This window comes from Mus caroli, chromosome 1 (genome assembly GCF_900094665.2).
Source record: "Mus caroli chromosome 1, CAROLI_EIJ_v1.1, whole genome shotgun sequence".
NCBI classification, from domain to species: Eukaryota; Metazoa; Chordata; class Mammalia; order Rodentia; family Muridae; genus Mus; species Mus caroli.
The window spans coordinates 71692460-71718656 of NC_034570.1; the positions used below are offsets into that span (position 1 = coordinate 71692460).

Sequence of the window (26197 nt, forward strand, 5' to 3'; positions counted from 1 at the left end):
ACACAACCCTCAGACATCAATATGTCCCTGGGCAGAAGCCCAGACCAGGGCCATATGCCTGGCCTTTGGTGGTAACAGATCCCTGCTGCTGCTGCTGCTGCAGGGCCATGAACCCAGATGTGGCCCTCGGTGACAGCACAGGCCAGGACCCCACTCTGGTCCCAGGTGGCATCACTAGCTACTCACATCAGGCTGTTTTTTGTTGTTGTTGTTGTTTGTTTGTTTGTTTGTTTTTACTATTTTCAATGCACCAGTTCTGCCTCTCTCCATTGTGCCCACATCTTTCGGTTTCTTTTTCTCTTCCATTTCTCTGCTACTTACTTGATCCTCTTAGTGGTGGCTGGATTCTGAGTATCCGGGGTTGTCTCAGGAGTGGTCTCAGGAGTGCTGAATCCCACGCTTGTATTATGATACTGGGAAGGGGTCATCTCGGGCATGGTCCCTGAGAAAGATCACTCTTTAAAAGTTCAGTAGAGTGTTCCTCTGAATGCATGTATCTTAGAGCTTTATAATGTCTTGATGTTTTGTTTCTGCAGAGTCAGCCCAGGGTTGGGCACATGCTAAGCAACCACTCCACCACTGGGCTATCTTTTATGCAAGAACATGCTAATCCCTATCTCTAGCTTTTCTGTGGTTATTATTATAATTATGGGGTTTTTTTTAGTGCTAGCGATAAAACCAAGACCTGGTGTATGGTGGGTAAATGCCCTATCGCTGAACTAAATCCATAGCAAATTTCCTATGCTTTAAACAATCTACATTTTACCTAATTATTTAGTGCATGCGTGCCACAGTTGCAAGTGTGATGGTCAAAAGCACAACTTGCAGAAATTTGTTATCTCCTACTCTATGGGTCCTAGGGATCAAACTCAGGTCACTGGCGTTGGCGGCAAGCCCCTTTATCCACTGAGCCATCTCATCAGTTCTTTCTGATTTTAATTATTGTTTTTCCATAATTTTTTATTTTGTGTTCTTATTTCTTTCCTTTTGTTCTTTTTTCCCCCCATTTGGTTAGCCAATATTTTGTCCATTTCCAGTATTTTTTTTTAGTTAATTACTTTGTTTTTCTATTTTTAACCTAACAACATATGCTTTAAAAAAAAAGTATATATAGTTTTGGCAGTTACAACAGGACTTTCTTTGGGTCTGCCAGCTCCCCCCCAAAATTACATGAAGACTTATATTTATTTATGAATGCTTAGGTCTTATAACTAGGTTTGTTTCCAACTAGCTCTTAACTCAACTAACCTGTTTATCCTAATCTACATTCTACCACATGGATTCTTAGTGACTTCTCCTTCAGTTCCGGTCTGCTGTTTCCCCTGAATCTGGCTGGTGAGAATCTCCTGTACCTGAGTCTCTCCCAGAGTTCTCTCTCTGACCACAAGTCCTACCTTCTTTCGTACCTTTGCTAGGGGCCATCAGCTTTTTATTAAAACCAATTAGAGGTAAGGGAGGGAATGTTTACAAAATATGAATACTGAATATAGGCACTGCTGAACAGTTGGAATAACAATACCAAAGTCAGGCCTGGAATCAAATCTCTGCTGGAACAGAAATCAGCATTTGTATAATATAGAGGCAATCTTTACACAGTGCACAGAAAAGCTTATGCCTACAGGCAGATGTATAAAAAATGTTTGATCCAAATGATAACTGTAATATATAGACATTTATAATTAGAAATTTGTCACATGGTACCCTATTTTTGTACCATATTATCGTTTTCTTATTATTATACTTTTTATTACTGTGTATCTATGATATGTCTATGAGGGCACACGTGTATCATATTGCATATGTGGAGGTCAAAGGACATTGTGGGGACGTTGGTTCTCTCCTACCACCCTGTGTGTGGGTCCTAGGAATCAAATTTATGTGGTCAAGCACGGTAGCAAGTAGATTACCCACTGAGACACCTTGCCAGGCTTATACTTTGTTTTTCTGTGTGTAAGCTCTTTGAGGCTAAATCTGTATATCATAATCCTTTGGGGCAACAGCTACTGATGTTATGGCTATGCAGCTGGAATATATACATATAGATTAGATAGATAGAGATAGAGATAGAGATAGATAGAGAGAGAGAGAGAGATAGAGAGAGAGATAGAGATAGAGATAGAGATAGAGATAGAGATAGGGATAATCTTACAATAAGCAACTTCCAAAGAGCCTATCCACAATCATCCAGCTGGCAGTCCTGGTCTTGCCTCATCGTTTTAAGTATGGGCTAGACCTAATTAGTTTGCTTCCAACAAACAGAATATAAGAAAAGTACTGGACATTGCCTCTAAGGACAGGGTAACTCTAAGCTTCCTTCTTTGTTTGCCTCATTCAAAATGCTATGTGACAAGTTCTCCTATAGACATGGGACAGTGGGTGTGGATAGGGATACTGTCATATTCTGAATTATAAAAACACACTTGCAGCCGTATTGTAGAAAGGAATCTACACATCCATAGGTTAAGGGCTTAGCACAAAAACAATGTTGATGGTTTGTTTGCTGTGTTAATTTCCTTCCTGCCTGATGCCTCTAGGGGAGGACAAGACTTCTCACCAGTAGACTTGACATTTTTTATTTATTTATTTACATTTCAAATGCTATCCCCCTTCCCAGTTTCCCCTCTGCAAACCCCCTATCCAATCCCCTTTCCCCTGCTTCTATGAGGGTGCTCTTCCACCCATCCACATCGCCTTACCGCCTTAGCATTTCCCTACACTGGGGCATTGATCCTTCACAGGACCAAGGGCCTCTCCTCCCACTGATGCTTGACAAGGCCATCCTCTGCTACATATTTGAGGAGCCATGGGTCCCTCCATGTGTACTCCTTGGTTGGTGGTTTACTCCCTGGGAGCTCTGGGCGGTCTGGTTGGTTGGCATTGTTATTCCTATGGGGTTGCAAACCCTTTCAGCTCCTTCAGTCTTTCCCCTAACTCCTCCATTGGGGTTCCATTGCTTAGTCCAATGATTGGCTGCAAGCATCTGCATCTGTATTGGTCAGGCTCTGGCAGAGCCTCTCAGGAGACAGATACATCAGGCTCCTGTCAGCAAGCGCTACTTGGCATCAGCTATAGTGTCTGGGTTTGGTGGCTGCGTATAGGATGGATCCCCAGGTGGGGCAGTCTTTGGATGGCCTTTCCTTCAGTCTCTGCTCCACTCTTTGTCCCTGTGTTTCCTTTAGACAGGACCAATTCTGGGTTAAAATTTTGGAGATGGGTGGGTGGTTCCATCCCTCAATTGGGAGTCCTGCCTAACCTCTGGATATGGTCTCTATAGGTTCTCTCTCCCCTTTGTTGGGTATTTCAGCTAATGTCATCCCTGTTGGGTCCTGGGAACCACTTGCTTTCCTGACTTCTGGGATTTTCTGGTGGCTACCTCCAGATCCCCATCCCACATTGCTACACACCTCTGTTCAATGTCCTGACCCTCTGTACTTCTCCCCCGCCCCCTGACTCCTCCCATACCTGATCCTGCCCTCCTTTCCCCCTTCCCCTCCTCTGTTCCTCCCAAGTCCCTCTCATCCACTACCTCCCATGATTATTTTCCCCCCTTCTAAGTAGGACTTCAGTTTTCCATCTTCTTAAGCTTCATATGGTCTGTGAATTGAATCGTGGGTATTCCAAGCTTTTTGTCTAATATTCACTTATCAGTGATTACATATCATGTGTGTTCTTTTGTAACTGGGTTACCTCACACAGGATGATATCTCTAGTTCCATCTATTTGCCTGCGAATTTCATGACATTGTTTTTAATAGTACTGAGTAGTACTCCATTGTGTAAATGTACCACATTTTCTGTATCCATTCCTCTGTTGAGGGGCATCTGGGTTCTTTCCAGCTTCTGGCTATTATAAATAAGACTGCTATGAACATAGTGGAACATGTGTCCTTATTACATGTTGGAGCATCTTCTGGATATATGCCCAGGAGTGGTATAGTTGGGTCCTCAGGTAGTACTATGTCCAATTGTCTGAGGAACTGCCAGACTGATTTCCAGAGTGGTTGTACCAGCTTGCATTCCCACCAGCAATGGAGGAGTGTTCCTCTTTCTCCATATCCTCGCCAACATCTGCTGTCACCCGAGTTTTGAATCTTAGCCATTCTGTCTGGTGTGAGGTGGAATCTCAGGGTCATTTTGATTTGCATTTCCCTTATGACTAAGAAATGACTTGAATTATATATTTCAAGAAGTGCCTGAGCCCACACAGTGACAATGTGAGGGAAGGGATGCAAGAGACCACAAGGGAAGAAAAGAAGCACAGATGTCACAAATCCTCCAAATGGGGTGGCCACCTGGCCAGAGGGACAAGAGTTTGCTCCAGGATGTGACTGCCTTCACTCCCCCCACCTTCCTCTGCCTTCACCCCTCCTCCCCCACCTCCTGCCCCCAAATTCTCTGTTCTGGAAGCAATTTCAAACGTTTATAGGATGTCAATCCATCATCTTCTCTGATTGTCAGCTCTCTGAATAGAACAGTGTTAAGATTTAATTTCTGTCTCTGCAAATCACTTTCTGCAATCGAGGGAGGTTCTAGTATTGCAGTTGCACCCTGAAGAGGGTCATATGAGACAGGTGCAAAGGAGGCCTCTGACCCGCAGCCCTTATACAACTGAAATGCAACTGTAGGGTAGAGGTGACCTAAGTCTTATGAGAAACTGAAAGCGAGAGGCCCCAGCTAAAATTATCCACATGGGGTGCTGACCCCCAAAACTGTAAGGTGCTGCTGCTGTGGTTTGACTCACTCTTTGTGGGGAAATTTGTTATTCAGCCAGAGGTAACTAATACAGAGACCAACATTTTAAAAATTATACTTATGGGCAGTAGTGGCGCAAGTCTTTAATCCCAGTACCTGGGAGGCAGAGGCAAGTGGACCTCTGTGAGTTTGAGGCCAGCCTGGTCTTCAGATCTCCAGGACAGCTAAGGCTGCACAGAGAGCCCTGTGTGTGTGTACACACACACACACACACACACACACACACACACACATCCAGCCTATGTATGTGTGCATGTGCACATGCACAGATCCTCCTACCATCTAGCGCCTGGGAATCCAGCTTTGGCCAACAACCTTGACTGTAGTTTCTTTTATTGGCTGAGTTATCTTGCTGCTCCTATTTTATGTCATTTAGTAATGTTTTGTTTTCAAGACTTTAATAGAGACTTCTGGTAGTTTTCAAGAGCAAACAGTAAGTAAATATAAAATAGAGCTGTCATCCTCTCTCTCCGTAGAAATAAAATTTAAGCCAGACCCAGGTCTCCCTGCTAAAGGTGACACTCCCAAGCTTCTCTCCAGACCACAAGGGCACATTTTCACCGTGTGCTCCTTTTTAGAAGCTACACAAAAAAAGGACAAAGACTTGGGGTGTGGTCCCAGGGCAGGGCACGAGGAAGCCATTGGATGAAGGCAGCTCAAGTCATTGAGTTAGCCACTAGCCATATCGTGAGACCCGTGCAACAGAGAGAAATAAATATCTGTCTTCTTAGAACCACTGTCTTTTGGAGTCTGCTCATTATAGCAACTTAAGCAAACCCCTAACTAATATATACAATACTGATTCCTTCAACATGTGTCACTGTCTGCACATGGTAATACATACCTGGAATCTAGAACTTGCCAGGCAGAGGCAGACATATTTGAGAAGTTGAGGCCATTTGAGGCTACATCACAAAGCCATGTCTTTAAAAAATAAAATACAAAGGGCCAGAGAGATGGCTCTGTGGATAGGAGCACTTGCTGTGAGCGCATGAGGACCCAAGGATGTGGCTATGTGGCATTTGTAGCCCCAGCACTGTGGAGGGCAGAGCCAGCCTAGCTCCAGGTTCTGTGAGAGAGCCTGCGTCAATGGAAGGAGGCATAGGATGTAGAGCAGGACCTTTGACACAGTTCATATTGCTGTAACTGGCTTGTGATATCTCTAAAGATTTTCACAACAGTCTCTTAAGAAAGACAATAAATGAAGACTAGTGTCTCATCATAGAAGGAAACAAAAACCACGGTGACTTATCTCAGGGTTCATGAGTCACTAAAAACGTGAGTCAAAGACAAAAGGCCATACCTGAAAGAAATCTAATTTGGTACCACATTAAATATGACATATTTTTAGGTCTCTCTCTCTCTCTCTCTCTCTCTCTCTCTGAAATAGAAAGGTTGGACAACCCATTTAGGAGACATGCAATTCAAGGGTCTTCCTGGGAGAACATATTCTTTAAATGTATAAAGGCAACAGGTTGGGAGCTACTGTAATGTCAGCTGTTAAAATCAAACTTTGGGGGTGGGGGAGGACTGAAGAGGTGGCTCAGCAGTTAAGAGCACTGGCTGATCTTCCAGAGGTCCTGAGTTCAACTCCAGCAACCATATGGTGGCTCACAACCATTTGTAATGGGATCTGATGCCCACTTCTGGTGTACTCATACACATAAAAATAAATAAATAAGCAAATAAACAAATAAATAAATCTTTAAAAACAAAAATCACTGCAGCACTGGGGGTGGAGGCAACTGCCTTTTCAGCCACACATGACTGAGTATGACATAGGGCTGCATTTTCCTCTGGAAGAGGAAAGAAAATAGAATCTCTGAACAAGCCACTGCTGTCTTAGCCACCTTGACATGTTCTCCAGATAGGACTAAGGAACAAGGGAGTCAGAAAACTGGGACGAGAGGGAACCATATCATCTTAGCAGCGTATCAGGAACCAAAGACTTCCCAGCCTAGAAGGACAACTGGATAAGCAAGGGTGGTGGCAGGTGTTCATGCACGGTCCTTTATTCAGCCAAATACAGGCTTTAAAAGGGCAGCCAGGAAACCCCCCCACCCCCGCAGCCTTCTGTTCCCAACTAAGGATTGGATTATAGTTTTGCTGCAGGCCAATCACCTGGCCCTCGTTTAACTGTTGCTTCTCACTCCCTGCAATGAGGTACAGAGGTCATCTTAGGATCTCAGAGACCCGGAAGGGAGGTTTAGGAAAGCTCAGGAAAAACCATCTGCAGGACGTTTCCTTTGCTCTTCTAAAGCAGTGGCTGGCGCCTGGTAGTCGCTCAGTACCTTGTTCCCTTTGGGTCTAAAGTCTTCCCAAGGCCAAAAGGGAGGAGGTATGTCAGGGGAGGGAGAAAGAGAGGAAGATAGAGACAGAGAGAGACAGTAGGACCACACAGGCGCGCGCGCGCGCGCACACACACACACACACACACACACAGCGGGTAGGAAAGAGAAAGAGAGATTTCTATTTTTCCATAAAATCACCCGGGTTGACTCTCCGCATTTCTGCTATTCTTTCTCAAATATAAATGAGGTGACTGGCCTGTGAGAAGGAAACATTTCATGAAGTTTAGAAATCACTGAGAATTCTCCCTAGGAACCAGACTCCCTGGGAATTAAGTCTTGCAGAAAACAAGCAAAGGTTGGGGCAGGGAGCTGGGATGTGGGGGACGCGTGTGTAGTGGCCTGTGTAGTGGAGTTCACCTTGAACTCCAGATTTGAAAGGAGGGTCACAAAGCGTCCAGGCTTCCGGCAGCACTTGGAAGGATGCGCCGGAGTGGGGTTGGCGCATAGGTCATGCACGTGGACCCGTCCACGCAGTTGCAAGCACACTCTCCAGCAGGCAGGTAAGGGACTGAGGCCGCCCAGTTGGCTAGGAAGGGGCGGTGACGCGTGCAAGGTGGTGGCGGACACCTGGGCTTGCCCGCGTGTAGGGCGGGCGCTAGGACCCGGGTGGCGCACCTGTTGGCTGGCACCGCGCCCCGCCCGTCCTGCGCTGGGAGCATCGGGCTGCGGAACGCGAGGCCAGGGCGCACGCCGAGGACACGGACGCGCGTGGCTGCGGGTCGGAGGAGCAGGGTCACCGCTCACCATGGCCGAGCTGCTGCGGAGCCTGCGGGATTCACAACTCGTGGCGCGCTTCCAACGCCGCTGCGGGCTCTTCCCGGCGCGGGAGGTCAGTCCTCGGGGGAAGGGCCTTTCGAAGTGGGGGACAGGGGTCGCGGAGGTCTCTCATCTCCCCGACAACCGGGATTCGTTGTCTGCCGTGGGGAGGAGGGCGACGGCCGCCTGCTTACCTGCGGCTCCGGCTGACGCCTAGATGGGGATTGGAGGGCTCCATCCGCCGCCACCCGGCTTCCATCCTAGGAAGGGCACGGCGGGGAATAGTCACCCGATGCCACCCTTTCTCGCTGCAGGTGGCAGTCAGTCACTTCTTTTCAGACACCACCTTTGCATGCACCCGCGGAAAGACTTTCTACTTTAATTGCTTTAGTGAGTAAGTTCGTTAGATTCCACCCAAAGTGTGAGAGTTACGTAACTGAAAAGAGGAGCGGGGATGTCCTTGGCACTTCCCTGGGACACAGCCTGAGAACTCCTCAAAGTCCTTAGGTTGCTGCCGCGTCCCCCACCCCGCGCCCCCCCCTCCTGCTCCATGCAGACTTCCCAGTCGCGCGCTTTGCTTTGCTGAACCACCCGCCCTAGACTCCTCTGGGAATTCACAGTCCCGCCCCCGCAGCTAACCTAACCTTAGGGATGGGAGTGCAACACCGTCTCCCTCCCTACGTCCCCCTAGTTTTGGAGGCACTGGTTGGTCTTTTATGAGTGGCTCTCTCGGCCTTTTCGGTAGATGCTTTGCAGCCGGAGCAAGGTTATACAACCCTACTGCAGCTTTGCGTTGTGCGGTGCACAGGGACTCCTCCAGGCTGAAAGGACCAGGCAGGCGGCAGATGGCAGCTAGGAAAGCTTGTCTCCCTCGGGCACCACCAGCAGCTGCCCTTTCCCTCTGCTAAGTAGAAAATAACAAACCAGGACAGAAGCAATTCTACTCCCCCTCCCCCACCCCACCCCCTTCTTCAATGTTTTATTCTTTCTGAGAGATTCTGGTGACTGGAAGGTGACACGTCCTTATATAGAGATAACTACTTAAGAACCTGGCGCTTGTGTAGGACAGAATACTAGAGGCATCGGATTACAGAATTCATTTGAAAAGTGGCAATAGGCTAGTTGTGTATTCTCAGCTAGAGAAATTCTTCTTTATAATATTTTCACTTTATAGTTACTTCACTGTGTTGCACGGCATGCTGATAGCTTTTAGATTAATTCAAGACATCTCTCTTTGCCAGAGCCTTGCCTCAAAAGGTGCTAGGACGTAAGCCCAATGCCCCACCCCCACGGGGAAGCGTTTTCCTGTACAGGCTCTCTGCTTAGGCTCAGGACCAGCGCTGGGGCTGCACTCTATCCGACTTGTCTCTCCTGTACCTGCTCTTCCTCATTCAGGACTGAATTTTTCCACTAATGTTTCTTAAATTGTTTTTACACAATCCCCTTGATTACTTGCCTGCACATTCTGGGGAAGGCTTCTTCCTTCTTGTAGTCCCAGATGGTCTGGGGAATCAAGGAGTGGGGTTCTCGTTCCCAGCGCTTGGATTACTGAAGTCCATGAAATAAGTAAAAGAAAACTGAAAGTTCAGGATATTAAATCCCTGTAGTAGCCATAACAGGAAAAAAAATAACTCAAGATCTTTTGATAAGGGAAGGGTTCGTGAGGGTTGTTTTTGGTTTTGGTTTTTTTGTTTGTTTGTTTGTTTGTTTGTTTGTTTAGGTTTGTTTTAAAAGATGTGGAAAGGTTAATCCTTAACAAACACATGGAAAGTTCCCCCCTGAGAAGTAATTGCTTCCCTGCCCCCAGATAACTCACAGGGCTTCAAGGGGGCCATTGGGACAACTCTGCCCACAGCCCTGTTTTCTTTCTCCCTTGGCTTTTACAAACCAGGAGGTGGCTGAACAGCCCTTCCAGTGGGTTTTTTTGTTTGTTTGTTTGTTTTGTTTTTTGTTTTCTTGGTTTTTGTTGTTGTTGTTTGTTTGTTTTTTGACAGTATGGATCTGTAGCCCAGGCTAGCCTTGAACTGATAAAACTGCCTGAGCCTCCCAAAGGCTGGGGTTTTAGGTATGTACTGTCAAAGCAGACACCCTTCAACTTTGGAATGGAAGGCAAGCTCCTCGACATGCCCTTTGCTGTCTTGGGGCTCTTTCTGGTTCTGGGAATTCTCCCTGCGTCTTGAGGGTTGTTGGCTGTAGAATGGCCTACATTGTGTAACTGTGCCTTTGTGTGGGGAATCTGATGGACACCCAGCTTCCTCCTGTAGATGAAATCTCCAACATTGTAAGAGGTTTGTTCTGCTCATATTCTTCCCTTGGACTTTCACCCACTTGAAGCTCGGTGAATTTTGTGGCTATCTAAGCATAGATTACAGTAGAAAAAAATCAATAGCTTTTAAGGTTTTAAACAGAGTCTGCTGAAGATCAAATTAAAATATCAAGTGATTTTTTTTTTCCTACATAGCCTAAAAGACAGTCCAGGGACATTGATCTAGGATCCTTCAAACAGCCGAGAAGTTAATTCCTTCATTGGAGTTACTTTAGGTCTCAAAGAATCCAATTCATCTTCTGCGTTTTCTGTATGTTGTTTAATCCTTAATGCTGGACAAGTAAGGAAATGGATAAGGGTTCCCTACAAGTTCGAGTAATTCCACACACTTTTAGGTTAAAGATTAACTACATCTTTTACAAGCTAGGGTGTGGCTCAGCTTGCATAAAGCCATCATTGAAAAAAAAAAAATTAATGGGGCCTTAGACATTGCCCAGGAGGTCTGATGCCCCAGGGTTGAGAACAACCCAGATAGCTGCATAGCCAGATCTTTGATTCCGAAGTCTAAACTGGAAGCTCCCTGGGCAGAAATGTCAGGGCTTTGATGTATGCACCTTATCAAGAAGTGTGAGGCATCAGACCTGGCAGGACAGGGTGCAAAGAAGAAGTAATGAGGTACATTACTGCACTGAGAGATATCGCTGTTGTTCACCAAGTAACCAAGTAACGTTTGCAGGATTAACCATTGGGGGCCATACTTGAGTAGCCTTAGCAAGGCTATCCTGCTCCCAGCAGGGATCCTAGAACTGGGTAGGGAGGCAGATGCCTGGATAGAACTGTTCTTACTTGTTCTGAGGTAAAGCCAACTTTCCATACAATGATGTTTTGATTTCTGTTGCTTGCCCAACACAGTTGTATTAGACTTTGTATAACCTTTCTTCATCAATACATCTGACTGGATAAGGACTTTCCAAACCTCACTATGCTCAATAAATATTTTTCGACAACTGCTCACACATAGTTCTAAAAGTTGGTTGGGGAGAAATCAAAACTAAGCTGTGTTGAGAAATACTTTGTTCTGAGCTGGGCAATGGCACGAGCCTTTAATCCCAGCACTCAGGAGGCAGAGGCAATCCGATCTCTGAGTTCCAGGCTAGAGTAATCTACAGAGAGAGTTCTAGGACAGCCAAGGCTACACAGAGAAACCTTGTCTCAGAAAACCAAAAAACCCAAACCAACCAAACCAAAAACCCAAACAAAAATACAAAAAAACTTTGTTCCATGGCATCATAATGATATTTGACACATACGGTAATTTAAAAAGCATACAAAATAAAAATGATGTGGGAGAGACTATTAACATAAACTTTTAATGTAGATGTTGCTGCTCTGAGAGAAAAGGTATCCTGATAGTCAGAAGCCAAAGATTAACCCAAAGTCACACCACACACCAAATTTCACATGTGATTTATTGTGAAAGACACAGGAATGTGGCTGCCTCTGCTCGAGAGCCGCAGAAGGAAACTGAGTGGGAGGCAGGCTTATGTAGGGTTTTGCGGGGATGGAGTTTTAGAGGGTGGCCTGAACTTGGAGCAAGCTCAGGGACTGGTGGGTTTTTAAAACTTGGAAATGAGCTAGAACTTTTTTAAAAAAAATTAAAATTAAATTACAATTTAAAATGGGTCAAAGGAGCAATGCAGTGAAAAGCCACCACCATTGTCGTTTTTGATGAGCAAGAAGTCCGGGAAGCAAAATAAATGAGAAGATAAAAATCTCACACCTCTTCGCGTTTTAAAAGTAAGGCATCATTAACCAAGAGGAAGTGTGTCCTGGAGTGAAGCTCAGGCCCACGTAAGCGGGTTTCAGAAAGACCGTTTTGAGTTTGTTTTTGGTCTACTTGGTCTACTGGTTATCTTTCTGTTGCTGTGATAAAACACTAGGACCATAGCAACTACAATGGTTCTAGAGGGAGAGAATCCATCACGCAGGAAAACCTGGTAGTAAGCTGTAGGCTCTTCAGGAATCCGGACAGAAGCTGAGCCCTGGCATCATCAAGCAGAGAGCTGAAGTAGGATGCATGGCTTTAAACCCTCAAGGCCCGCCCCCAGTGATGTACTTCCTCCAAGTAGACCACTCCCTCTAAACCTCTCCAAGCATCAACTAGGGGCTAAATTTTTCAAATCCTGAAGTCTAAGTGGGGCAGTTCTCATTTAAATCATTCTCGCGTTCTTGTTTTATTTTCAATCTGGTTGCGTTGTGGATGTATTGTAGTATTTTTGAATGAATGAATTTTGCAAAATGTAAATCAGTAAAGCTTCTGTTATAAAAATGGGGGGGGTAAGTTGTTTAAAACTCTTTGCAATTTTGTTCTCTCTCCTCACACTTTTGCGACCCTCTATGCCAGCTGTAAATCTACAGAATGCCTTCATTGGATTATGGGTTTGCTAACTTCCTGGGGGAGGGAGGCCCTTGCTGTGTCATGTGGACTAGTCTGGGTCTCTCTTGTCCCATCTGCACAAGAGCAGAGTGGCACAGAATTGCGCTTTGCTAAATGGCTGTACCTTGTAGTCACTTAAAGGAGCAGAACTTTAAAAGTGAGTCAAATAAGCAAAATAATGTCCAGAGTTGAGCCCAACAGAACTGCCTCTGAGTGTCTGAGAAGCTCTGACTTCCCCTTCCTTCTCATCCTTAGGGTGTTCAGTATATGGACAGAAGTGGTCATGAAAACGGCAACATTTTGACTAAATCCAAGCTAACCTGGAAGGCAGGTCAAACTTCAAGCTTTGATTATCATTTGTGGGGGTGTTCAGGCTTGAAAGGGTAAACACACCACTTTGAAAATACAGATTTATGTGATTTTTCCCCCTTCTAGTTACAGATGTCATCATTATTCAGAGGAGAAAGTTTGATAACATATGAAGAAAAGATTTCCCCATGCCCCTGTGTTTGCCGATAACAACTGCTCAAGCCAAGTTGACTATTTAGTGGCTTCTTGTCACTCCAGCATATGGGAATTTTGCTGGTTTATTGCTGGGCCTTTAGATTATTGCCAGTTTTCATAGTAAAAATAACAGCATCTTTATATAACTATATTTCCACACCCCATTGGTAGTCTCCTAATTTAAATGGATCTATGAAAAATCATAGATGTATGCTATGACCTTTCATTGATTTTTACCAAATGATCCCAGAGGCAGGGTATGATCTGGTGAACAAGCATGAACACACACACTGCCCTCTCCTTACCAAGGTGACCCCTTCATGGCGTCTCTCCTCATTGGAATAAATAGGCCACTTGTACATGTATCTCCTCTTTGCTTCCCTTGCTTGTAACCATTTATTGATCAGCTGCCACGTTTCTAGAACAGTCATCTATCTCCGAGACACAAAGATATATGAAATTTAGGTCCCGCCCCTAGGAGAGCTCAAATAAAAATGGCAACATGAAGAAAAAAAAAAAAGAACAGAATGATAAATTCAGGGGCTGGAGAGATGGCTCAGCTGTTATGAGCACTGTTAAGAGCTATTCTCCCAGAGGACCGGGGTTCAATTCTTAGCACCCAAATGGCAGCTCACAGATGCCCGTAGGTTCAGTTTGAGGGTAGCCAAGGCCTTCTTCTGGCCTCCATGGTCACCAGACATGTGTACTTGGTGCACAGACATACATGCAGGTGAACCACTCACACACATTAAACAAAACATTAAAAAAAAAAAAAAGGAATGCCTTCAGGGGACAAGATTCTGTGGAACCTGGCTCCCTAGCAGAGACCTTGATGTCTCCTGTTAAGGCTTTAAAAAGATAGATAAAATAGGTAAGAAAAAAAAAATAAGAGAAACTCATTTATTTGGATTTGGGGTTCTTCATGTGCTAAAACTTGACATGTGCCACATTCCTAGCCATTGTGTGTGTGTGTGTGTGTGTGTGTGTGTGTGTGTACACTGGTGAATGTATGTGGGGTGGAGCCCAGAGGACAGTCATAGACATTATTCCTGAGACATCCTACATCTTGTTTTAGACAATCTCTCCCTGACCTGGAACTCAGCAAATAGGCTAGGCTGACTGGCTACTGAGCCCCAAGAATCTGTCTGTGGTTGGGATTGGATTGCAAACAGGCACCCTCAAGTCCAATGTTTTCACACGGGTTCAAGGGACCAAACACTCAGGACCGGGTGTTTTCCAGGTGAGCAGTTCAGCAGTCCAGCTATTGCCTCAAGCCTATGCCCTCCTGGCTTTTAAATGTGGGCTGCATGTAGGGGCTTGCAGATAATCTAATACGGAAGACAGGCACGGGAAAGTAACTTTACAGTGTAGAAGTAGCACCAACAGTGAAAGTCGGTGACAGTGTGTGTGCTCTTGGTGGATATCTAAATGACATACCGGAACACATAGTGACTGCCAGCCTGCGAGTCCTGACTAGTATTCTTCAAAACTGTCGAAGTCATCACAAACAAAGAAAATGAGAAACAGTCTCAGTTTCCTAAGGAAACGGATGACTGGGATAAACAAGCCCTGGGCAGGACCATGGGACAGAAAAATAGACCTTAGATGAAACTAAGAGAGTTTGCATAGAGGATGGACTTCATTTAATTATAATGTAGCATTCTGAAACAAATGTACCGTACTAATATAGAAAGTCAGTACCAGTGGAGATTGGCAGGAGAATGTATGGAGAGATGTGGCCATACTATTTTCTTTTTTTTTTCTTTTAAATTAAAATTGCTCTGAAAGTAAAATCTATTTAAGATTCAGTACATGGGAGGAGTTCAAACAGGGATTCCTTTGTGAATATGTGGGCAAAAAAAAAACACCAGGGGAAAATGAAGCATCCGAAAACATCCGCCTTGGGCTACAGAGATGCTATGCAGTTAAGAGCACTGGCTGCTCTTCCATAGGACCTGAATTCAATCCCCAGCACACACACAGGAGCTCCACAACTGTCTATAATCCAGTTCCAAGGTGTTTGACACCCTCACACATGCAGGCAAGACACCAGTGCTCCTAAAAGAAAGAGAAATCATTTTTAAAAATAAAGCCTCTGTGTGAAAGGGGAGAGAAAAGGGTTTTAGTAACAGAAGAGCCAATGGCAGCTGAGCTGAAAGGCAGATCCCTGAGAGCACCCGGCCACTGAGCAGAGAACCATGGACTGAGGTGATAACTCCATGCTTGGCTTAGCATGCAAGTGTTGGATCTGATTCCCAACAAGACACACACACATGCACACACACATACACACAAACACAAGCATGCACATACCCATACAGCCGCATGTACAGACACACTGACTTCTGACTTTGGAGAGAGAGGTAATCACACACAACAAAGGAAAGGCTGGGGAAAAAAACCTATTGAGTTCACACACCATCCACCCCATCTGCCATCATATCTGCCAGTCCTCCCCTTTGGTCAGATCCCATCAGAAGAGCCAGGGATATCGGGTACCTAGCTGATTCTGTTTATAAAGCTGAGTTTCTCTGGAGAAAAGTGGAGGGCAGATTTGAAAGAGTGAATGAAAAGTCGTGAGCTTTGGTGCCTCAGAAGCTTGATGCAACCATTCTGACTGGCATGTGGGGCTAAAGGTGGAGCTTGGAGCTGGAGCCTTAATGTAGCAGAATTTGGACTTCACCCCAAGGACATGAGGATGGTGAATCAGTTTTGTTCCTCGGGCCAAAATAAAATCAGTAGCATAGAACAGCGAGTTAAGAAGGGATTTCAGGGTGTCTCTGTGAGAAAGGGTATGTGATTTATAGTAACGCTCACCTAGGAATTAAGAGAGTTGGTGCAAAAGCCTTTTAAGTAGAGCTTCAAGATTCAAACAGCAATGCAGACAGGACTAACCTGAAATGAGACCTTAATGTCTGTTTGTGGCTCTTTGTGATATGTGGTCTTTCCCTTACAAATGGCTTCTTAAAATGTAGATCATCATGTTGCAGACTGTGGGCCCATCATTACAGCTTCGTGCTGATTGGATAAAGATCAAGTCATTGAGCTTGTAGACTGGACAGCTTTCTTATGAAATGGCCTGGCATGAGCTTGCTCTGCCTGAGATCTGCCTGTTGGTTACTGACTAATAATCCATCAGACTTCTAGTGGGGATAGAGGTTAAATCCACCTGCTCACCCAAGGGAGAACACAAGACCCAGCCACAAGGACTTAGACAGTTTGGTGATGAACTCCGGGAAAGAGAGGAGATGCCGTTCAATAGAAAGCTTAAGGCTGGGGGCTGGTGAGATGGCTCAGCAGGTAAGAGCACCCGACTGCTCTTTCGAAGGTCCAGAGTTCAAATCCCAGCAACCACATGGTGGCTCACAACCATCCATAACAAGATCTGACTCCCTCTTCTGGTGTGTCTGAAGACAGCTACAGTGTACTTANATANAATAAANAAAAAAAAAAAAAAAAAAAAGAAAGAAAGCTTAAGGCTGAAAGGGTAAGAGGAAAGCGGGTGCTGAGGTAGAGAAGAGAGCAATGGGAAGAGCAGAAGGAAAGAAGCTCTGAGTGGAGATGGGAGGTCTGTGAAAGCCATCAGAGCTGCTGAATGTGGGAAACTGGTGGAAAGGAAACTACCCCGTGCAACTCTTCCTTTTGTAGTGAGTTCTCTGCACAAAGGGTCTCTGTAGGCTTAGATTTTTCAAAACCTACTTTAATAAGGGTTCTCAAATGCTAGCCCACCATCCAAAGGTAGGGGAGAAATGACGGTAAATAGGACAAGGGGATGTGGACCTGTTTAGAAATGGTTCTTTGGGGGCAATTCTAATCTCTGTTGTCTGGATACCAGCAGTCCAGATCAGTAGTGTCAGGATACCAAACACGAATCAGCAGCAGTGGCAAGATCCAGCCAAAACTGCCAGGCCTCCTCCACCAGGAGCGACCAGCTTTGCCAGGGAAGCTCTCTCTCAATGAAGTGAAGATCAGCAGAGATGTGAGACCAATGAAGAATTGCACAGCTAGCTATGCAAGTACCCTGTCACTGTCTTTTGAGTCCTATTTATGCTCTCTCCAAACATGACAGGTCCTATCATGGGTCTTGCCTTAGCCTGCAGCATGTGGCACAACCAGAAATTTCCGCTTTGAGTCTCCCCGTGCAACCAGGACATGTAGGTCCCTGCCACTTGTATAGATTTATTTATTTATTTATTTATTTATTTATTTATTTATTTATTTATTTAAAGATTTAAAAAAAAATCTCTGCATATGTATATATCAAATCCCCTCCCTCAGGGTTCAGAGAACCCTGTCGAAGAGGGTGCAGAAAGGGTGTAAGAGCCAGAGGGGATGGAGGACACTAAGAGAACAAGACCTCTAAATCAACACGATAGATGTTCATGTGATCTTACAGAGCCTGAGGCAGCATGCACAGGACCCGCATGGATCTGTACCGAGGCCTCAGTGTATACATTATGCCTTCTAGTTCAGTGGTTTTATGGAATTCCTGAGTGTATGTATGAGTGTATGATCAAGTGCCTTTCTGATTCTTATGCCTTCTCTTGGACTCTGTGCCTTCTCTTGTTCGTTTTGTCTAATTCTGATGAGTTGGGTTTTCTTTAGTTTTATTATATTTTTTAAACTTTTTATCGGTTCTTTGTGAGTTTCACATCATGTACCCCAATCCCACTCATCTGCCCCTCCCCTTGCATGTGCCCTTCACCCTTGTAACCTGCCCACCAGCAAAGGAAACCCATTCTTGCTGTGGAAGCTGCAGTGTGTCATGGTGTGTGTCAGTGTGTCACCCTTTTGTCTCTTCTTCCTTGTTTGCACAGGTTCATTGCAATGAGTCCTTGGGCTGGTTCAGGGCCTCTGACATCTGCTGTTCTATCAGTACTGGATCCTCACCGGGTCTCCTCTCGGATATCTTGTTGTCCTGTGTCATAGAGACTCTGCAGCTTTCAGTCTGCAGGAACGGGCTCCAGAATGGGACATTTTGCTTTGTTATTATCCCTTAGAAGGCCTGTTTGTCTTCTTTTTTTTTTAATTAGGTATTTTCCTCATTTACATTTCCAATGCTATCCCAAAAGTCCCCCATACCCACCCCCGCACTCCCCTACCCACCCACTCCCCCTTTTTGGCCCTGGCGTTCCCCTGTACTGGGGCATATAAAGTTTGCAAGTCCAATGGGCCTCTCTTTCCAGTGATGGCCGACTAGGCCATCTTTTGATACATATGCAGCTAGAGTCAAGAGCTCCAGGGTACTGGTTAGTTCATATTGTTGTTCGACCTAGAGGGTTGCAGTTCCCTTTAGTTCCTTGGGTGCTTTCTCTAGCTCCTCTATTGGGGGCCCTGTGATCCATCCAATAGCTGACTGTGAGCATCCACTTCTGTGTTTGCTAGGCCCCGGCATAGCCTCACAAGAGACAGCTATATCNGGGTCCTTTCAGCAAAATCTTGCTAGTGTATGCAATGGTGTCAGCGTTTNGAAGCTGATTATGGGATGGATCCCTGGATATGGCANTCACTAGATGGTCCATCCTTTCGTCACAGCTCCAAATTTCGTCTCTGTAACTCCTTCCATGGTATGAATCTGGGTGGGAGGGGAGAGGGAGGAACCAGGAGGAATTGAGGGAGAGGGAACAATAATCAGAATATATTATATGAGAAAAAACTCTACTTTCAATAAAAGGGAAAAACAGTAAGATGAATGATAGTAGAAAATAAAAGCTGGCTTAGAACAGAGCGCCATGAAGTGATTGTGGATCCGGGCTCACTAAACTTTCAGTAAAGTGCAGTTGAAAAGATATATAGTAAGGATTTGTTAAGGATAGATTTTAAATAGTATATACAAAGTAATAACATTTCCCACTCATAAGGAATTTCGTGGAAAAGTTTTTGTGAAGCCAGGCGTGGTGGCGCACACCTTTAATGCAGCCCTCAAAAGGCAGAAGCAAGGAGCTCTTCATGAGTTCAAGGCCAGCCTGGTCTACACAGAGAAAACCTGTCTCAAAAACTAAAACAAACAAAAAGTCTTTGTGAATAATTGGAATCCCATGTTGTATCCGTGTCAAAAACTTGCTTGTAGCTACTTGTAAATGAGGACAACTTAGCCTCACCATTGGCTTCTTTCAGTTTTAAATTTTGGTTCCAGGTCATCACAGCAGCAGACAGGATTCTTCCTAAATTCTCGTCTCTTCGGCCATGTGATTTTTGTAATCTAATGATTTTATAAAATAAACATCTTTAGTAGTATAAAATATTTATTTTAAATGTGTGCATATGCATGTGCATGTATGTATGTATGCATGTGACCCCTGGAGGTCAGAAGCCTTTATTAAAGTTACAGGTGGTTGTGTGTTACCATGTGGGTGCTGGGAACTGAACTCCAGTCCTCTGCAAGTGTTCTTAATCATGTGTGTGTGTGTTGTATTTGGGTGCTCATGTAGCTTGAGTTTACATGTACATACGTGTATGGGGAGACCATGGGATAACCTCAAGGGTTATTCCTCAGGGGCCTTTCACTTATTTTTGTGAGACAGGATCTCTCACTGGCCTCTAACTAGACAAGTAGGCTAGCCTGGCTGGAGACTAGACTAGCTCCAGCAAGCCCCAGGGACCCATGGTCCCTGCTTCCCTCTCACATCTGCCTTTTTATTTATTTCAAGTATGGGTTCTACGAATCAAACTCAGCTGCTCATCCTTGGTGTCCCCAGCCGTGCTATCATTGTTTCTGCCACTTTGGTTGGGATGGGAACGGGTGGAAATGGAGAAAACTAATGGGAGTCTATTATCCCTCTAATGTGAAATCCCTCTGCTCACCCAGGTATCCTCAGGCCTGACATGTACCTGGAACATAGCAGATTCAATACCCCACCCCCACCCCGTGGTTCTAGGTGTTGAGGCTCAGGCATCCTGCATGTTAGGAGCCCTGTCACGAGTTTAGTACTATGTAATGATGGAAACATGATGGACTGTGAAGCTCTCCTTTCCCTACTGGGCATCCATGCAGACATCTGCCTTCTCCTTTCACAGTGGAGGGTGGGACTAACACTCACCCAGCTGCATCTTCTTTTAGCTTTCCAGCCCTTTCCAGTCCCCATTCCTGCCTCTTCAGCCAGGAACTGATTAAGGGGTCTGATTAATGAATGACTTTTAGTTGTTTTCATTTCTTCCACTGGACAGCATAAGGGGGAAGTGTGCACATTGCTGACACTGTGGTTGTGGTGAAACCCCTGTCCCTCGGAAAGGAGACCCAGTGAAGCCGGTTGACAACAGGCAAGGGCTAATGCTGATTTCCCTCATTTGTAATTAAGGTGTCAAGATTTCCAGGCTGATGAAGCAATTGCATTTTCTGTAGCCATACTTTCTTTTGTTAATGATTAACCCTATCTCCTGTTGCCCTGATAAGAAAGCTGATCTTAAGCCAAGGCATTCTTGCATTTGATGTAGCACGCTATTTCTTTTGCAATTTCTTTTGCAGAAAACACCTTCCCGGTTTCCAGGCAACCCTTTGAGAGTGTTCCTGTCTGTGTCAGAGACCTATGAAAAGGCTGACATTTGGGGTATCCACTGACCTTCATGATGGTACTTGCCTGGCGAAATGCATTCCACACGTTAGGAAAATAAAAAAACTGAAACAAATTCCAGGCAGGACCATAATTCACATCTCTGACGTTTCTTCTTGCTTCAATTTGGAATGAACTGATGGGCAAAGTGTGTTAGAGAGGAAAATTCCCCAGGCTTCGGCTGCACTGGGCAGAAAAAGCAGAGGCTAACCACCTAAGGTCTTGTGGGTGGGCTTAGGAGTCTGGGGAAAGAGAACTAGTGTCTTGTAGCTATTTTGGATATTACGGCCCATGTTCTTGGAGATTAAGTGCAGTTTCCTGGTTGCTCCGGTTAATGCTGGTTATGTAGTAATGGCTGTTACAACAAAAAAAGCCCGGTTCATTCTCCGGGTGTGTTTCGATTTCTTGTTTCCAGAGACTTTTATGGGAAAGAGTTAAGTCAGAGGTTGCTGGGGGTGGGGTGGGGTGAGGTGTCTGAGGATGAGGGATGAAGGAAGACAAACAGGCTAATGGCAGAAGGTTGAACCTGGAAGCCTGGAGCTTAATTCTCAGAGGGCAAAGATTGGTCCTCTCTTGAAAAATGATGTCAAAGGTCACTGAAATGGAACATCAAAGATTTTCTTTTTAAGTGAATGGGTGCTCTCTTAAGGTTTGGTTGGCTTGCTTCCTCTGTTAAGAATTTGATCTTTTGATGATCTTCAGCTAAGAAGATACCTTTAAAAAATTTTTGTTGTTGTCTTTTAAGGTAAACTTGTGTAGCCCAGGATAGCCTCCAACTCTATAAGAAGTCCGTGGTATCTTTGAATTTCTGATCCTCCTTACTCTACCTTCAGAATTCTGGGATTACAGGTAAGCACCTCCAAGATATATGGGATCCTGGGGATTGAGTTTGGGGCTTTCCGAATACTGGTCACACTTCCTCCCAGGAAACTGATTGTTTTATTATTATTATTTCCAACCACTAAGATAATGCATGTTTATGTCAGATAAAGTGGAAGACTAAAATATTTAAAGTCTTGTCACATTGGTGTGGCAATTCTTAGAGGCGAGTGTCAGGGACATTTTCTAGACTGCTTTTGTAAGGCACAGAGCACATAAGTCATGAACACCTGTGTACATTTGGAATTAGCGTCATCTACCTGTGCCTTACGTGTTTGCCACATCCTTCAATATTACTTAATTGCATTATTTTAATAGTTGTGTAATCGTGTTTCACTTTATAATGCTTTCAAGATATGTGGTTTTGGATCATTTCAATGTGTATCTCTGGATCGCTGCATCCGTCTAAATAGCCATAGACTTATCCTACAGCTCTGGGCTTATCTGCAGCCCTGTTGCCTTTTAGGAAATGTCAGCCATTGCTCCGAGATGTCACTCAGGTCTTCTGGCTTCCTGTCAGCTCCTAAAAATTATCTTTCCTCGTTGACGTTATTAGTGCAACGATATTGTGGCTTTCATGAAGCAGTCATGAAGACAGATGAACAACTTGATAAACCTGCTACCTGTCTTTATCTCCCAAGTGAAGCTTTAGAACCTTCCGGAATTTCAGAAGTCACTGCAGCTCTCCTCACCTGGTAGTTGCAGCTTATCATTCTATCTCCCTGAATCCGTCTCTCCTTATCTTGAACTTGCAAGAAGGGACTTATGTGGGCAGGCAGCAGTAGTTTCTTTATTTTTCATGCTGTGTAGCATCCACCCCATAAACCCAGGACAATTCATTTGCCGTTGTGCGTAGTCATTTGGATTTCTGTGTCTACGGGCCAGCATCTTTACCTTTTGTTTAATTACAAGTTCTATGTGGTTCAGATTGGCCTCAAACTCTCTATGTAGGTAGGAGGAGAAAAACAACTCCCGCCCGTCGTCGTCTGACGCCATGCATGGCAAGACATGCACACACACCCAGACACCTACATATGATTGCAGGCAATAAATAAACAAATGTAATTCTCAAAACCTGGTGCAATAATCCAAACACAGAAGTAGTATCTGCCTCTGGGCCTTCTTCGGATCTTACTGATACGGTGTTGCTTCTCTGGGCTCTAGTCCAGGATGATAAGGTCTGCTGCGTTGACACATCTCTCGAATCCAGTGGGGATCAACTCTCTAATCCTTCCTGACTTCTGACTTTGATACTCTCCATAGAATCCTTCAGTGTGGGTTTGCCCACTGCATTTTTCTGCCACTGTTTGAGACATGTGCCATTTTTCATGGCGTCGTATCAGGAAGCACATAAAATATTAATTTAGTCTATTGCCAGGGATATCAAACACCACCCTACAAATGACTGTAATAGCCTTCCAGGTTACTTTTCCCCTTTTCTTTGCAATTATCATCTTGTAGATAGGTATGCTGAGCATAAAAATCTTTTCTCTCTGCATATTTATACCAACTAATTTGGGAATCCATTAGTGAAATGGTTTTTTTTTTTTTGAAGGAAGTTAACAGGCAATTTGAAATATTCCATGACCTTACTTTCTCATTTCTTTTATTTTTAGCAAGGTGGACTATCTTTAGCAGACATTTATGTTAGTTTTTATGATAATGTCCTAGGAATTTCCTATATTTACACTTTTCTACTGTGTGTATGGTTATTTTTTTTTACAAATTTTTTATTAGCTTCTTACTTTTTTTAAAGAAAGGGTCTCACTAAGACAGGGTCTCACTATGTAACCTTGGTTGTCTGTAACTCGTCATACAGAATAGGATGGCTCTGAACTCATAGAGCCCCACCTTCCTCTGCCTTCTGAGTGCTGGAATTAAAGGTGTGCATCACCACACCTGATCTCAATGTTTTTTGTTTTGTGTGTGCATGTGCATATCAAAATTGTTTACCGTACATCACCTAGGAAATCTTACCAATAATACATCTTTATTCTTTTCTTGTAAGGAAAAAGATAGTTGTAATCTGGGTGACAAAGAGGGTATCAAGCAGGGACAACTCCCTTCTGGGTGTCTGTGGGTGCAGCTGTACCTTTATCGTACTTGGGGCCATCTCTCTTCTTCCCCTCTGTGACTTCTAGGTCAGTCCTGTCATTTGGGTCTCATAAAATATCTGTGGTTTGTCAGGGACCTTGAGCAGCAGTTGAGGAATTTAGAATGGGCAGGCAAAACATACATTATACAGTATCTATTTAGAAGTGTCACCCACAATCTGTAACAGTGCAGAGAAAGGTGACACTCAGGGAGTGCTCTCTTTACCTCAGTCTCTCCCTCTAGAGGGCTCTGAGGGTGGATGCAGAACTGCCTCGTTCCTACACTTACATCATACATGTTCTCAGACAGAATGGAGCCGTGGGTCCCCCGTGCTGGACTTGTATATGTCCGATAATCATTCCCTCTGGACAGAGAAGAGATGATCACCCAATGACCACTTATCTTTTCTCTGTCTGCGTACCTCTGACACCCTGTTCTGTTCCCTTAATACTAACTGAAATTTTTGTTCCCCAAGGAGTTGTGTGAAGTTTTTCAACACAGTGGGTTATGACTGGTCTAGTCTTGATTTCCTGCTCAGTGCCAGAGTACCATCGACCCTCATTTCAAGTCCTCCTGGTGTAAGCAGGCATAGATTGCAGGCCTAAAAGGAGTTACAAAAAAGGTCCACGATTTAGAAAAACATTTCATAATCAATACTTTTATTCTTCTACTTCAGCTGACCCCTGGCCTGGTTGATAACTGGTTGATAACTGGTTGATAACCAGATTCATAACTAATAAAGGAAAAGCATTACTTTTGAAAAGAGAAACTTGTTTAGTGCTTTAAAAGTTAGTGTTGAGCTGGGCTGTGACTCTGGTAAAATGCTTGTCTGGCATGCATGAGGACTTGCTTTCTGAATGAAGTGTGCATGCTAGAATTTGTGTGAGAGTTTGTGTGTGTGTGTGTGTGTGTGTGTGTGTCAGTGTGTGTGTGTGAGAGAGACTGTAATTTAAACCCAAGGCCTTTTGCATGCTGGGCAAACACTTTTGCCACTGAGATGTTAACCCCTGCCTTCCTCCTTTTGGTTTGTATGCATGAATATTTGGGCTACATTTATAGTTGATACCTGTAAAGTCCTGAAGAGTGCATCAGAGACCCTGGAACTGGAATTGCAGATAGTTATGAGATACAATTTGTTGCTGGGAATCAAACCTGGGGCCTCTGAAAGAGCAGCCAGTGTTGTTGTTGTTGGCTGTTTTTTTTTTTTTAAATATTCATTTATTTTATTTATATGAGTACACTATAGCTGTCTTCAGACATACCAGAAGAGGGCATCGGATCCTATTACAGATGGTTGTGAGCCACCATGTAGCTGCTGGGAATTGAACTCAGGACCTCTGGAAGAGCAGTCAGTGCTCTTAATCTCTGAGCCATCTCTTCTGCCCCCGCAGCCAGTGTTCTTAATTGCTGAGTCATCTTTCCAGCCCCACTACCGCCAACCCCTGCCCCTTTTTAAATTTTAAATTTTCGACAGAGTCTCACCAAGTTGCACAGACTGGCTTGAACTCACTCACTTTGCATTTCTGCACATGTCTGAGGCTGTCTTTGAACCTGTGACCAGTCTGCCTTCTTAACTGCTGGGATTGAGGGTCTGTGCCACCAAGCCCAGCTTTTGTTTCTGCCTGCCCCACACCCCTTCAGTGCTGGGGATTGAACTTGGTGCCTGGAGCGCCACCGTCTTTTTTTTCTTCTCTCCTTCCATCAGTCTGCTCAAGACCCACTCACAGTCCTCTCTGCCCATCCCAGAATATCTCCTTGCAGCACTGATACCCTGCCATCTTACTCACTCACCGCTCACTGCAGCCGGGAAACAAACCAGGGGAAAGAGTGGCCAGAGCTCTGGGTTTCCTTCTGTTTGTACTGTGTGAGGCTCCTGCTTGTAAAACTCACTGGTTTAGTTTGAACTAAAATAAGATAAAAACGAGGAAAAGAGATTTAGATATGATTTTTTTAAAGAGCTTGCCCTGCCCATGTGTAATTTAATTGAAAAATCATTAATTAAATTACAAATATCATTGTCTGATATTCATAAACCATGAAAGTTAATTCTGCTTTATTTAAACTGAGCTTCCAATGGTGAGGGCTGGGACGGGACAAGGGCAGAGAAGGGACCCACCTTCAGTGGGGGCTTGATGGGATGCTAAGGTCAGCAGAGAAGTCTCCAGGTGGAGGAACCTCCTGTTCCTTTAATCCTTAGATTTCTATTCTCCCACGAGTAGCTTTTGTCATCAGAAAGGATTTATCAAGTAGCTAATAGGGGAAAATATTTATTCTTTTGAGGGAAAACAACCAGAGGGCCATGAAAAAATTTAAGACTCCAGGCATTTCTAGGCACAAAAAAGAAGATATTAAAAATGAAGTTTATAAGTACACTACTGACATAAAAGCAGGCATGTAGAATGATGGAATACAAAACAGAACCTCCAAATAAACTCACACAGCTACGGCCACTCATTTTTTTTAACAAAGGTGTCAAAAATACATTGGAGAAGATGGTCTTTTTGATAAATGGTGCTTAGGGAAACTGGATGTTCCTGTGTGGAAGACCATGGCTAGATCCACCCCTCATCTGGCCTAAGAATCAAATTAAAACTGTGTCAAAGGCCTTA

General features: G+C 44.4%; 1 protein-coding gene across 1 annotated transcript in view; it reads left to right on the forward strand.

Moving 5' to 3' along the window:
• The first annotated feature begins 7592 nt into the window (after positions 1–7592).
• The window catches only part of Sgpp2 (sphingosine-1-phosphate phosphatase 2), a 109674-nt gene continuing 91069 nt past the window's right edge, over positions 7593–26197 (forward strand). The window contains exon 1 of the mRNA XM_021158469.1: positions 7593–7931. Coding sequence (XP_021014128.1) covers positions 7848–7931 — 84 coding nt within the window. The 5' untranslated portion in view covers positions 7593–7847. The remainder of the gene's footprint in view (positions 7932–26197) is intronic.